Consider the following 15,907-nt stretch of genomic DNA (forward strand, 5'->3'; position numbering starts at 1 on the left):
CTGAAACTGTTATAGAAAGTAATATCAAGCTGATTGGTAGGTAACAGATATGTTTCCAACCCAGCAGCTTTAATGAATGGGCTTTCTCTACCTAGATTTTTATGATTTTATATTTTTTGATATGTTGGGTGATATTGTAGGTTTAAAACTAAGAACTTCCTCAATGAGATGTTATTTTATCTAAATGAATTGAAAGCTTTTACTTTTATTGAAGAAGCCATCTGTAAGAATTTAATAAAAGGCTAATCTTTTTTTTAGGACAGCTCTTTAAGCTATCATAAATCACTCCTCAAACTCTGTATTTAAAATAGCCTTAATAATCTGGTCTCCCATCATATTCTACCTTAGCGTGAGGCTACTATATTTTTAAGAAAATAAGGAAAATGACCAAAGGTTTCAGTGTTTATATTAGTAGAAATGATCCTAGTAACTAGCATTTTGGAGTAGCAATGAGCTCTGTGCTAAATTTTTAACATGTGTTACTATTAACATGCATTATTATTATTCAAATTGTGGTTTGAGGTAGGCTGTGTTGTTATTCCCATTTCACAGAGAGTTTACACAATTTGCCCAATCTTGTGTGGCTAGTAACTGCAGAGCTGCGCTGTTAACTTGAGTCTGGGTGACTTTGGAGACAAAGCTCTTAATCAATAAGCAAATGAAAAACTCCATTTGACATTCCTTATTTTACAATAGATAATGATATCAAGGGGCTTTGGCTCATCTTACCTGGGCATATTGAAAAATAGAATCTGTAGCCTTATAGAATCAGACAAAGGAGGTTCTACCTAAAGATTCTCATCTCATTAAAATGTTAAGCCTCTTTGAGACACTTGAGCTTTTTCTGGTGTCTCTCCTAGGTATTTGCTATGTTTTTCCATGGCTATTTTTTTTCTAAAGGTTGATGTAGAAAAATTTATGGTTATAAGCTTCTGGATATTTATGTGCTGCAAATACACATTTCTGTGGCACCAACAAAAATGAATATCATCCAACAACTCATTTAGTGGAAAAGGGATGATTTCTCCCCATTATCTGTGAATTTCCCAGTAGATATTCAGAAAAATACAAATAAGAGATGAGCTAAAGAACCTAAATATACATAAAAGAAACTCACAGAATTGGAGCATGATGTCCTCTCCCAGAGTTTAGCTCTTCAGTGTCCTTGTTTCTGTGTTTTTATGACTTCTTAGACTCAAATATCTCCAGAGAGGCAATGTTGGAGCCCCATGGAAACTTCCTGCTGCTCTTCTTGTCTTTATAGATGACCCACTATATTCACCATCACCTACAACATTCTCACAGTTCACAAGGGTTCTATTAAATTTTTAATCCACTGTCTTTTTCAATGGCAGAGAGCCCCATTTGCTGGATATCAGCCCTAGACACATGAATTATATATCTATAAATACACTCATAAAGCAAAAAAGCAGGGCAGCCTTCGGGGCTAAAATAGACCTTTTATATCCCTAGTGATCTCTCTAGTTTAAAGAAAAACACAGCCCTGTCAAGAAAGGGTATATATTCCTGATTTCAAATGATAACTTTAAGGGATACAAATATTATTCCAAACTGAAGAAAAATTCTGGAGATGGAATGGGAAATTAGAGTTTTGGTGGATTATGGGTTTTGTATCAGTCTGCCTGTAACCCCTCATGATTTTAGGCTTGCTGCATCTGTGAATACTTTTATAAGCATAGACATCTGGTAAATCACTGACTCCATAATCTTTGGGCAGTGAAACAAGAATATTAGCAGCTGCTCCAACATTCCTGAGTATAGTCACTTTGGATTAAGACAAACATAAAGACATAAATAGGCTTCCAGAATCTAAGTCATTTCTATTGAGGATCTAATAATGGGAGAAATATGTCCCTCAACTTCTCATCTCAAATGGTGTGTGTCCACAGACCCCCAGGATACTATAATCATCTTAACTCTTAAAGGTAGAATTTAATATTATAATTGATTATGCACCCCAACACATACACCTGTCCCAGACACCTTCCATGTTTACAGTTATCTAAACTTTCCACCTATTTTCACTATAATTCCCATTTGTAATAATGACACCCTCCCCCCACACACACACACAACCCAGCTGACTTCCTTTTGAACTAAAGACACTCTTCCAATTCTTTGAGATGCCAGGAAAGGGGGTTATGAAAGCTTCTACCATTTCACTGATTAAATACTACAATAATTGGGGCTCATATTTCCTTGACACTGGGCATCATTTATCATTTTTCTCTGGGATTAAAAAAAAAATGGCAAAGAACACTGAAGATTAGTAATTTTGCCAGCTTCTGTTATTTAAACTCTGCAATATCATACTCATTATTTTAGTTTTGAAATAAGCTCTTATCATTTACTTAGGGGACTCACTGAATTTTTAGAAGCTCTTTATAAATTAGTGAGCTTCAGAACCCTTTTTCCATTCCATTCTGAAAAGGGTAGTATTTAGTTTCTCCAGTATTTTTATTATGATTATTTTGTAATCCAAGAGAGATATTTGCATTAGGGTGTTGAATGAGCAGGGAATAGCAAAGGAAAGTGGCAGTGATTCAACTGCAGAGTGAGCAGTTGTAGATTTTGTAGATTTTTTTTTTTTAACAACAGAAACACTATGGAAGCTTTAGCTAAGATTAAAGGGGGGGGGTAAAAAGGGCAAATTTAAGACTCCAGTTGGGAGTCACAGATGGTACACTAAAATTGCAAATGAATGCCACTCTGCAATCATGAAGACAGTGATCTTAATCTAACAGGGACACTGGCATCCTCCTTAACTATTTGCCTTTATATTAAAATTATGTGCACCCGGCCTTTGCCTCCAAACAAATCAGTTATTCCTTGTTTTTTACCCCAGTTTCCTCTGTGCTCAATACACATGAGGCAGATTTTTGTCACTGCCCTACAAAACAAATGACTCTCAGTGTTTGTGCCTGAAGAGAACACGCATGCTAATCCTTTGTTCTAGGTGAGATGCGTAAGAACTACCATGTTCCCTGAAGGAAAGTAACATCACCCCTGAGTAACCTCTAGGGAACCTTTAAACAGAGTGTATGGGCCTCCTCTTCTCCCTCCACACTGCTCTTCTTTTATTCAAACACTGCCTTTTCCTGTGTATCACCTTAACTATAACTCTTGGGACCCCGTACTAGAAGAATAGGAGAAAAATGAGCCCAGGATTAGTTTTATGTCTGGATTACCTTTAGGAAACATGCTCCAAATCCCATTTATAAAAACTAGCGAAAGTGTGTAAATTATGTATTAAATAAGTTGCAAGGTATATGAATTATATATGTTCACAATGTAAAAATTAGGTGTGCTGGTCCAGCAAAGCAAGTCTGAAACTTTGGTGGAACCACAAAGATCATTTTGCTCAATAGTTTCCAACTCCAAGCACCAGAAGAGAAGCCTGGGTGTAGAGATCAGACCAAAATATCATTTTGAGATTCTCAGAAATGTTCGTTTTTTATTTCCCCACACATGGTAACAGAGATGATTGCACAATACCCTATTGCCCCTTGCCTTCCAAATGATATGTTATTTCTATTATTGCTACCCTCCTCAACTCGATTCTTCTCTGTGTAACACAGTGTAATTGGCAAAATAGGGAGGGAGGAAAAGCTTTTGATGTAGGTGGAGGCAATTCTTCTCAGATGCTAGGAATGTATGCATTAGGTTTCTTCTCAAGGGACCCTGCACATCTGAAACCTGGACACTTTATAAGCAGCAGTTTCCACGGAGGCACAGGAAATGATTAAAGATATAAGGTGTGGAAAGTAGAGCAGAGAGTTATAATTTGTGAGTCAGTCTTTATAGGAATTACCTGGGAAGACTGTGTAAACTCAAAGGCTTGTCCACCTGGAATGTCCCACGTGGCAGTATTGAGCCACGTGTCTGGGCTTGTCACCAATAGAGAGACCTCAGCAAAGTCATATCTGGTAACAGTTAAATGCCAACCATTCCATCAGGGCAAAATTACTACTGAGAGCAGAACACAAAACAATGTACCTGGTTGAGAGCTTAGTGACCCAGGTCAGAAAGAGGTTCAATGATATTGTATCAGCATCTCAACAGACGGACTCACTGGGACGGGGAACATCATGCCATCCTTGCTAGAGGATTTTTAAAAGCAATAGTTGGAATAAATATTTTGGACAAAATTTAATGAACTATAACTTCTGGAGAGTCTTTCTCTCTTTGAAAAATAACTTGATCTTTCTCACATACATGAATAATAAGCTTGCTTCTGCAGTTAGGTTAGTGACATCCACCATGGAATATTTGTGGTACCCATGATCTGCAAGGCACTAGTATTTAGTATACTATCTTAACTTTCTTTCCTGACCCAGTCCACAGGTTTCTAAATACAGTAAGTAGGAACTCTGGGTAAACGAATAAATTTTTGCCATTCGGATTTTCAAAACTCACTTTGCTATCTCTATGTTTCAGAATCTAAGAGTATGTTTCCAGTAATTCACAGCTGTCTAAGCTGGTTATTTTTAAAATGTAGCATCCAGGTCAGGATATTTTGCATCTAGCACAAAAGCAATACATTAACATAATTTTAGACCAAGGCAAGCTGAGTGGTCATTTAATAATCAGAGGAATTTCTGGAAAAGCATATCATTTTCATTGGTTAGATGAGCATTTTTAACCTCTTATAATGTGCCCTTACTTAGTAGATAGTAAATGAAGACTGCACGTATTGATAAATATGAAATGGAAGGTAGTCCCTTCACAATATTAAGGACAAAGTATTTTTTGGTCTTTGATCTTGGTCTCTGTGACATGGAAAATATTCTCATCCTCATGGGAGCAAATAAGTAGAAACCCCAGAAGGCAATAAAGAAATGTTAAATACAGTTCACAATTACCTACACACACACACACACACACACACACACACGCACACACAATATTCATAAATAATCATGAATCACAACAGATTGTCATTTCTGAGGCATAACCTATGAACTCCATTCATTGAGAGTGACTGAACCGTGTTTACCTACAAATATGCTAATTCTGTGTTTCTTTTTCTTTTCAATCCCAGGAGGTGAATTAGTTATCCCTCTTCTTGTAGAAGACCCTTTAGCTACCCTTCCTATTGCTACTCGTGCACCTTCCATTCCCCTCCCCCCTACCTTCCGCCCCCTCCTCACCATTATTGAGACCACCAAAGATTCCCTGTCCATGACCTCTGAGGCGGGGTTACCTTGCTTGTCGGACCAAGGCAGCGATGGTTGTGATGATGATGGCTTGGTGATATCTGGGTATGGCTCAGGGGAAACCTTTGACTCTAACCTGCCCCCTACTGATGATGAAGATTTTTACACCACCTTCTCCTTGGTAACAGATAAGAGTCTTTCCACTTCAATCTTCGAAGGTGGCTACAAAGCACATGCGCCCAAGTGGGAAGCCAAGGACTTTAAACCTAACAAAGCCTCCGAAACTAGTAGGACTACTACCACATCATTGTCCCCTGAGCTGATCCGCTTCACCGCTTCCTCCTCGTCTGGGATGGTGCCCAAATTGCCAGCTGGCAAAATGAATAACCGTGATCTCAAACCCCAGCCTGACCTAGTCTTGCTTCCGTTGCCCACTGCCTATGAGCTAGACAGCACCAAACTGAAGAGCCCACTAATTACTTCCCCCATGTTCCGTAATGTGCCCACAGCAAACCCCACGGAGCCGGGAGTCAGACGGGTTCCGGGGGCCTCAGAGGTGATCCGGGAGTCGAGCAGTACAACAGGGATGGTCGTCGGCATTGTGGCTGCTGCCGCCCTCTGCATCTTGATCCTCCTGTACGCCATGTACAAGTACAGGAACAGGGACGAGGGGTCCTACCAAGTGGACGAGACGCGGAACTACATCAGCAACTCGGCCCAGAGCAACGGCACGCTGCTCAAGGACAAGCAGCCGAGCTCCAAGAGCGGCCACAAGAAACAGAAAAACAAGGACAAGGAGTACTACGTGTAACCACACGGCCGCTCACAAGACCCGCATTTAAAGAACCCAGAAGGATTGCTTTATCAGTGCATACATCCTTGGAAAATGAGATTTTTTTTGCAGATGTCAGAACTGCTCTACCTAGGAGATGGGGTCTATACCATGTCTATGGTGGGAAAAAAACCGTTTCGAAAAGGACACACACACCAAGATGTATCGACCTATACACAGTTCAGCCATGGCTTTGATCAGTCATCGCCGGAGACAGAAGGTCCTTGCTGCCCTGCTGTATCATAAAGCACACACTTTGCGCTCTGCAGCCAGCAGGGGGCTCTCCTTCTCTCACCTGGACTTGGGAGCTTCCTTCTCTTGAGGACTTTGCACTCAAGGTAGAGACTCATGGCTTACTTGTTCCCTAACTCCAAGTGAGTCTGTAACAATGTTTGTGAAGCTTGACTGTAATAATTTTTTTTGTTGTTTAATTATGTAAAAAACAAAAACAGAAAAAAGTTAAACAAACAAAAAAAACAACCCACCCTTATCTGGTTCTGGCCAGTGTGTGTAACTTTTCTTCAAGATCTGAGGGGAAAAAATGGCTTTTGGGTTTTTGTTTATTTTTTGAGGATGACTGGACATACGTTAAGAAGAAGAAAAAAAAACACTCAGAAAACTAAAGTGGGAGAGACTATTGCCATATGAACTCAAACGCTACCATGGTGTTCACGCTACATATCAGGTTGTGGTGTTTTTAGAATCTGTTGTTTGTTTCCTATACGAACACATAGCAAAATCATGTGATGGATGATAATGTTGATTTGAAAAGCTGGTCCCTCAGGATCTAATTCCAGAATTCACCACCCAAACCCTGAACCGACTGGGTTAGGGATGGTTTTATCAGAGCTATTGGGTTTACTTAGCAACAGTGTTCCTGTCCATTAGCCCAGCCAAATTGTGGTAAAGGAGAAAGCCCTCCAAATGAAAACAGAGCCTTTCCCAGAGAAAGGGAAGGGAGGGGGTGGCCTGGATCCATGACCGATAGAAATGCATGCAAATATAGAAGAAAAGACAATACTAAAAGGCTGTTCAATAATCAAAACAGACCATAGGGGAGTTCAACTTGTGATGGAACCCACAAAAGGTCACACAAGCCAAACATGGCATGAAGAGAGTGCAAAATGCATAGTTCTTCCCCCACCCCCAACGTGAATATGTTTTCTCATCGTGGTTTAATTTTGTAGTCTGGCACTTACGGATAACTCTATCCTTCCATTTGCTCATGTCTCCCTTCACCCATCTTTTCTAAAACTAAACGAATAAATAATAAATGAATAAAGCTGCTGTGACACACACAAAAAGGAATTTAATAGTATAATATATATATAAATAAATATATATACAGATATATTTATCATGGTATGTTTGATGGGATGACTGAGACAGGATACCTGTTAAAGTCTTGAAGTGGAATGAGAATGTTGTTTTAAAAGAAAATGACAAAACAACAAAAAAGTAAACCTTAAAATGTGAAGCAAGTGTGAGTTTTAGTTTTGTCACAGTTAACTGTGTCAAAGAGAATTAAAAAATAAAATCTTCTCAGATTTTGTTTACATATTTTACTACATTTTTGCTGGTATAATTCCTTAGCCACCTATGTACATACTGCTTTAAGAATTGTTCCTTCCTTTCTATTTGTTTATTTCAGTTGTTTGGTTTATATTCCGGTTGTCTTTCTTTCTTTTTGAAAAGAGGAAACAATGTACAGAAAAACAATAAATTGGTTGTGTGGCCATAGCTATCCAAAAAGCAAGAGACAAAGCAAGACAAATATTCACATAAAAATTAAGTGTGTCCTCTGGAGGGTCAGGTATATACAATTTCTTTTGTACAGATGAAAATCAATCAGCTGTTTAGATTTAGAAATCTACTCTTGCTGGTCTTTGTAAGTTGCATGAATATTTGATTTGAAAAAATACCTTAAAGATATGGGGCAAAAGTGCAATCTAAACAATGGTAGCCTTTACTAATGTGTATGGAAAGAAGTGTTCCTCATTATCTGATATTTCAATGTGTTAAGAATTTTGGAATTTTTTTTTGTCATTAAGAAAGACAGGATTATAAAGAGATATCAAAGCACGATTTTAGATAGCCTAAATGGCCCAACCTATATAAAGTTGATTATATCTTGATGTCTTTAAAAGATTGATGTTCTTGGAGTCTTGAGGTCTTGTGAATTGATTTTCTGATTTCTTTCTTTACATTTTTTTTTAAATTTGAGTAAAAATACATTTGTTATATTCCTTTCAGTGTAAGTTCTATTTGGACAATTTTATGGGAACATGTGCATTCTGTATGTGAGCTTCTATCATATTCCTGTTGTTTTATGAGCAGACTTTTGCGGAATTTATTTATGATGTTGTGATGTTACCGCTTTTCCTTTTTCCTTTTCTCTTTTATTTCATATTTGCATTTTTGTTCAAGGATATGCTTAGCAATAAAATGTTCTTCCCAAAACTTTGTATGATGATGCATTCCTATTTTATAAACATTTAGTTTAAGATCTTACTCTGAAGATAAACATGTCATATCTTATTGAAAGTAAGCTAAGACTACTTTCATGTGAAATAAAAGATTCTATACAGATACTTATATAAATATGTCAAAAGTGGCATATTTATGGGCTTAACAATTATTGTCTGTCAACCAAAGCATTATTTAGATTTCTTTGGTAGAGTCAACAGTAAAGAAAACACTTTTCTGAACAGGTAAGATAACAAAAGCATTCTATTCTGGAAAATATTACTGGATACTATGTTTTTGAAGTCTTTGGTACATTTATCAACAAACTTTGCAAGGTTTTTCAGAACCATACTCAGGTAGTGTCTTACTAGAAAGTTTTAGATGCCTTCTTTCTAAGCATCCAGCCATATTGAAAATTTTTTTTAAATGACTAAATCCAAAACCAAAATTTAAGGCTTAAATTTTAACAGCTTTTATTTTCTAGATTTTCAGATTATAAAATTTTGCAAGCAATCATTGTAGATGGAACCTATCTCATATCTCAGGTATACTCCATTTGCTGGTTTCCTACGCACATGCATATTCTCCCAATTGGATAATCCATCATGGCACCTGCATTTTTACAATGGTCCAGAAATGTTGTGGGTTAACTGAACAGTTGTATTCTATCCAAACATTGGTTAACAGTTTTCAAAGAGTTAAAGTTACAAACAAATATTATACTTCTTTACTTTACATTTTATTAATTGAATGATTATGCTGTTAAGTATCTGGGGATGGAAAGAAAATTAGGCTGAATGATGTCAAATTATGGAAAGTTCCTTTTATGGTTTCTGTCTCAGATAATTGATATAAAGTAAAGCAATCATTTATTAATGCCCATGTTGTGATAGGTACTGTCTTGTTTTGAATCTGTGTTTTATGTTTCACCCCTGAGTGTTAGCTAGTATTTTTTCATCTTAAAGATGAGAAAACAAAGACACAAAGAGCTTAATGACAACTTGGCTAATACATTTCTAATCATGTTAGAAGTCAGGCCTTGCTGACATGGAGGTCAGTGAGATGTCATGGAGAGGGCATAAGCACTGAGGCCAGACAGAGTTGGATTGGAACCCCATCTGGACTATTTACTATTTATAGGCAAAATTCACAATCTCTGAGATTTGGCTTCCTCACCTGAAAAATGTGACACCTCAATGACTTTGCCTTTCATTGTAGTTTGGTAGGGAAATGAAATAATATAAAGAGTTTTAATTGTGATTGAGGTAGAGTAGAGGTTCACAAAGTTAGTCTCCTTTACTTTGAGTGCTATGCTATTCTCTATACAACAGATGACTTCTAGAATGAGAAATTCTACACTAAATTCTATAATAAAATGATTTATTTAATAGTTATCAAGCAAAGTTGCAAAATCATGACTAGAGTTTAGTAGCTATAATGGATACAGCTAGTCTTTTTCGAGTCACATACTTTGATTGCAAGCATAATTGCAGCCAATAAGTATGTTATTGATATTTGGTAGCATAAATCTGGCAGCACATTTTAAGCAAGTGGCCAGAAGTTAGGATAATAAACTTAGATAAATTTCAATATTGTAGGTTCATCAAGATCTAAGTAGTGTTTGCTCAGATACATTGGTGAAAGTCCATCAACAGAAATAACTTGTCATTGTCTTTCCGTGAAGAAAGTGTTGAGATTATACCATTCTTTTTCAATGTGTTTAACTTTGGCCATGGGCTTTGGATTCAGAAAAGCTTAGTTCAAACCGTGGCTCTGAATCCTGGATCTGTCCTTCACTAGCAATTAAACCTTGAGTGAAGTGTGAAGTGACCTTTGGTTTGTCCACAAAATTGGAATGATAGTGTTCTCCTCTTTGTGCTGTGCTATCATTAAATAAGCCTATGTGAATATAAGTGCCTGGATATAAGCTCAGTGGTTGGCCCATAGCCTTCAAACAATGATGGCTAAATTGTCCTTTTACTCATCTGTTATTATCCTTGAAAAATTAATCCACAATTCCTAATAAGAGTGTATTGGAGAGCCAAAGAACAATCATTGTACTTCTATACCCTAAAATCATAATTGTTTTTATTCCTGTTCAGTTGAAATCACATTGATTATTGATTCTTTGAACTTCCCTTGAATATTCTACTAGAAATGTACATATCCCTGTAAAATCATTTACTTCAATCAACTTTTTGAGAATAGGGATCATTAGAAAGGCTCAAATGGTAAACTATCCTGTGCTTCAAAGGACAGTCTTCTATGCTTACCAAATCACAGAGTTACATTGCCTTATGTACCCCATCAAAATTCTGTATTTGTCTTCCCTCCATGAACATTCTAAATATCTCTACTTAAGATATAATCCAAGAACCACTCTAAGCATTCATTCATTTGATAATTCAAAGCTTACCGAACACTTATGTGCCAGACAATCTAATATTGGCTATTGTTACTTTATTTCAATGAAGACAGAAAATGGATATGGGGGTTTTAAGCCTTTTTCTCTCTTGTATAGATTCATAAAGGCCCAGATCCTCTGCACCCATGTTCAAATTGAAGTTTTATCTTTCTCTAAAAATTCTACACCCTATGTTGTCCCAATTGAAATAAAATCTTGATGCTACTGTTTGATATCCGTTTGATTATTAATGTACTTATTAGACATTATTAAATGATTACTATATCTTAGATTGAGAGCCTTAAGGAGTCTATAATCTATTAAGAGTTCACAAACAATTATACTAAAATATAAATAAGATGTCAAAAAAGTACAAACTAAGTTCTTAGGAGTTCAAAAGAAATTACTTAAGGGAAAGTTTCAAAGAGGAGATTTCATATTAGGTAAACCTTGAAAATTTGAGAGGCAGAAACCAGGGCTGCATGCCATTCCAAGCAAAGCATTAAGGTGGGAACAAGTAGGATCAAAACCATCATTTGGATGGATCGCAGCATATATAAGATTTTTGAAATTTTGTCAATGAAATGGAAGGGAGAGGGAGAGAATGTTTTGAGATGTTTTCAAGGTCAAGGACAAATTTACTATTGAGTGCAGAGGACACAAGAAGCCAAAAGTAATGAGGGATACATTTTCAGAGAAGGTGAAAGATAGAAGAGATCAAGTTCCCAGACAGAGGTGCTACTCTGAACAGAGTGGAAGATAAGTTTTAATATAGAAATGAAGGAGAAAATAGAATCTGAAACTGATATATTGTGGCAATCTAGTGTTTCTAAATTTAGAACTCTCTCAATTACATAATACTGACTATAGAGAAAAAAGTCATTTAATACTTTTTTCCAGAAGAATTTGGAGAGGAAGGGGGTGATAGGATGCTGCATTAATCTGCTCAGGCCACCATAACAATATACCATGGACTGAGTGGCTTAAATAACAGAAGTTTCTTTCTCAGAGTTCTGGAGTTTGGGAGTCCCAGATCAAGATCTGGTAGGGTTTGCTTTCTGGTGAGTGCCCTATTCCTGGCTTTTAAATGGCCACCTTCACACACTGTCCTCCCAAGACCTTTCTTCGATGGGTTTACTAAGAAACAGATCTCTTCCTCTTCTTATAGGGGCACAGTCCTATCAGATCATGACTCCTCCCTTATGACATCACTTCACTTTAATTACCCTCTAGAGATCCTTTTTCAAATACAAGCACAGTATGGGGGTTAGGACTTCAACATATGAATTGGGGAAGGGAAGGAACACAATTCAGTCCATCACAAATGTATGTTGTTTTAGTAATTTATAAAGTGAAAACTGTAAAAACACGAAGGAGTCAAGGAATCCCGAAGCAACTCTAGCCTTGTCAAGTGTCTATATGGGCTGCTAAGTAGAAGAGGAAGTAAATCCATGAGAGACTAAATCACAGAGTAGCATGGGATCAAAGGAACAAAGGGACAGGATTTGGAGGCAGGGTTAGGGTTGTTAAGCCACAGGCCCTAGCGCACAGGAATAGCTAAAGGGAGCCAATTAAATTTGGGAATGTATTAAATTAATAGTGTGAGCTTCAAGAAACCTTGAACTTTTCTAGTGGTTAGGTACATGGGTTCTAAAGTCAGAATGCCATGGCTTGTATTGTACAGCTATAACTTTAGATAAATGACTCAGCCTACCTAAGGCTCAGCTTCCATGCCTACAAAAGGAAATTATATCTACTAGTGTGTTTTTCAGAGAAAAATAACATAAAATAAATCATGTAAAATGATTAGCATATGCCTGGCACATATCAAACCTTGATAAATGTTGTTCATTACTTAAATTTAGTCTTGTTTAGACTCAGGCCAGATCAAAATGAGCTGCTACTTGCATGGCTAATGAACACCAAGAAATGGGCAAAAATATAGAAGTTAAGAAATCACTTTGGGTACTTTCCTAATTCTTTCATTTGTCAAGAAAGTATAAAATTCAGTTGCCTGTTCATTGACCAAGTCTTCCCCTCACTGCCACTAGTTCTCTGCTTCCAGACTCCAGCTTGGACTATGCCCAGGGAAGCCTCATATCCTGAGATGTTTCATTTTTGTCCTGAGTTTCTAGTGCACAGCTTTCCCATGGCAGCTGGTCAGCCAAACCCTGGGAAGCCAGAAGACCTTCAGGAAATCTTGCACACCTTTATTGATATGCATTATTTTGTTTGCTTAAATTGAATTTATGGGGGTTACATTGGTCAATTAACTATGTAGATTTTAAGTGTACAATTAATTCTATAAATATATCATCTACACATTGCATTGTGCATTAACCATCCAAAGTCGAGTTGCCTTCAATCACCATTTATCCCATGTTTAGCCTCTCCCACCTGCCCTCCTCACCCTCTGGTAATCACCATACTGTCATCTGTGTCCATGAAGTTTTTTTGGTTGTTTTTTTTTTGCTTAATCCCTTCACCCATTTCACCCAGCCCTCCAGCGCCCCTCTCCTCTGATACTGTCAGTCTTTCTTCTGTATATATGAGTCTGTTTCTATTTTGTTTGTTTATTTTGTTCATTAGATTCCACATGTAAGTGAAATCATATGAATTTGTTTTTTATGGGTTTTTTTATTGTGAACATCCTATATAATAAAAGCTTAATATGCTAAGTGTCTGGTTGACTTGTTGGCCATTCAACCACTCAAAGTGTAATATGCTGATGATATGCTAAGGCCGTTCAACCGCTCGCTATGATATGCACTGACCGCCAGGGGGCAGATGCTCTGACTGGTAGGTTAGCTTGTTGCTGGGGTCTGGCTGATTGGGACTGAGCAAGATGGGCCAGACAAACCCTACAGCCCTCCCACGGTCCCTCCCCAGCTGGCCAACCTCCCGCATCTCTCCCAGCCTTGATCACACATTGGTGGGGTCCCTAGGCCTGACCTGTGCCCTCTCGCAATATGGGACCCCTAGGGGGATGTCAAAGAGCCGTTTTCAGCCTGATACCATAGGTCAGGCTGAAGGACCCAACTAGTGCACGAATTTGTGCACCGGGCCTCTAGTTTTCAAATATTTTCAAAAGTAAAGGGACTAGTATAACAACCCCCCATCCATCCATCATCTAGCTTCAAAAATTTGATCTTTTGATGTTCTTGTCTTATCTATGTTCACCTCTCCATGAGAGATTCTCTTTTAATACCACATAATGTTAAAAGGAAAAATAGATAATTAAGAATACCTATTTTGGGGTCTCTTGACTGGGGATTTGTTCAGTGTGTTTTAGAGTAACTAAGCCTAACACTCTTGCTGATGGACATTTAATGGCATGATTCCAGTTATTTATTCAATGACAACTTGAAAGAGGAGATTAACTGCTAAATAGACTCTTCATCACTTAATGAGATTGCCTGAACACTAAATGGATTTTTCAGCTTGTACATATGCCATTTCAACTGTGCTCAATCACTTTTTGAAATAAAATTTTTAAAAGTCTATAGAGTATATACAGTAGATATACCTTTTGTAAATCTATTTTCGTTTTCAAGGGTATGGGTAAGGGAAAATACTACACATTTGCACCTGTGGATGCTAAGAAATACTTTTACCTCTAGAAATGTGATCACAAATTTACTAGCATAATTTCTTATGGTTATTCAGGGATTTGCAATAGATATAACTACACTGAATTTGTATGAGACTAGTAGATGACATAGTTCATTAAGCACATTTATCAGTCATGATTTACTACTGCTCTGTTGGCAGTGGTGATTTTCTCTTCTTTGCTCTCACTCACCTGCAATTTTTGACCTATAATTTTCATCATGAAAGTATCATAAGAGAGAGTCAGAGAAAGAAAGTTACTTTTAGACTGACAGCATACTCTTCTCTATCTCAAAGTCAAACTAAGTGTTTAGAAAAAAATGAATAGAACCACAATAGACTTTTACTTCTTGGTTTTATGGACTGAAATGAAAGGCAAAATAGTATGTTTCAGCAAAGAAATGGTGTTCCCGTTCCTCCTCTGAGCTGACCTGATTGCCCCATTTTATTATTTTATTTTTTGGGGGGTGAGGGGAACCTAGCAGAGCACACATAAATATTATTTTTGAAATGAAAACCAAAGATTTTCCAGTTTTGCAAGAAAGCACAGTAAGTCGGGGTTAGGAGTAGATGAGAAGATAGGATAAATTAAGGGTGTCATAAAAACTGAAAAGCTAAAATTTCTTTGGCATTACAGTATAGTTTTCAATGTTCATGCATCAACCAGTAAAATGTGCTCATGTGCATTCACGGGTATGTACAACCAGATCTGTTCTGATATTAAATTTGAAACATGAAAACTAGAATAGTTATTGCACATAAGCTAAAACAAGCAGAGAAATGTGGGCAAGAGGAAGAGAGCAGAGCAGAACAACTGCTCCTAAGCAACTAAGAGGTTTGTAATTGCTCAGAAGATGAGCTCAGCATTAGAGCATCTAAAATAATAATGAGCGCTCTCTCTCTCTCTCTCTCTCTCTCTCTCTCTCTCTCTCTCTCTCTCTCTCTTTCTTTTCTACCTTGCTCCCTCCTCCCTCTCCTCTCCCTCCTCTTCCCCTTCCCTATTGTACCCTTGTTCCTCCTTCTCCTGCACTTCTCCCTTTCATCCTTCCTTCCTCCCTCCCTTTCTCCCTCCCCCTCAATTCCAGAAATAGTGTCTGATGTTAAAAAATAAACTCTGATTTCACATACACATACACCATGCACTTGTTTTGTAAAAAAAAAAAAAGGAGGAAAAAAAGCAGGTGCTTGTTCTTCTATAGTAATAGATTCTAAAATGCTTCAACTATTGTGCTGCTCCTTTTTTCTCTCTCTTTTGAATTTAAAACTTCCATAAACATTGATATGATAAGCATTTTTTCCTAAAACATGTTGTAAGAACATGAGTCATATATGTCTGTGTAGGTGAACAGGCCTTTTTTGACTCCCTCACTTGGCAGGTGACAAGCTTAAATGTGATAACATACACCACTGTATATGCAC

At 37.4% G+C, this 15,907-nt stretch overlaps 1 protein-coding gene across 21 annotated transcripts in view; it reads left to right on the forward strand.

The window, feature by feature from the left end:
• The window catches only part of NRXN3 (neurexin 3), a 1,555,579-nt gene extending 1,547,110 nt beyond the window's left edge, over window positions 1-8,469 (forward strand). For 10 of the 21 annotated variants that reach the window (XM_006778842.2, XM_015558009.1, XM_015558014.1 and 7 more), the window contains one exon: window positions 5,366-8,469. In XM_006778842.2, the coding sequence (XP_006778905.1) occupies window positions 5,366-5,988 (623 nt within the window). In that variant the 3' untranslated portion in view covers window positions 5,989-8,469. Of the gene's footprint in view, window positions 1-5,062 lie in introns of all 21 variants that reach the window. The other 11 variants (XM_015558015.1, XM_015558018.1, XM_015558016.1 and 8 more) reach the window with 4 other exon arrangements.
• Window positions 8,470-15,907: the final 7,438 nt, after the last annotated feature.

The sequence above is a fragment of the Myotis davidii genome, unplaced genomic scaffold (assembly GCF_000327345.1).
Source record: "Myotis davidii unplaced genomic scaffold, ASM32734v1 scaffold309, whole genome shotgun sequence".
NCBI classification, from domain to species: domain Eukaryota; kingdom Metazoa; phylum Chordata; class Mammalia; order Chiroptera; family Vespertilionidae; genus Myotis; species Myotis davidii.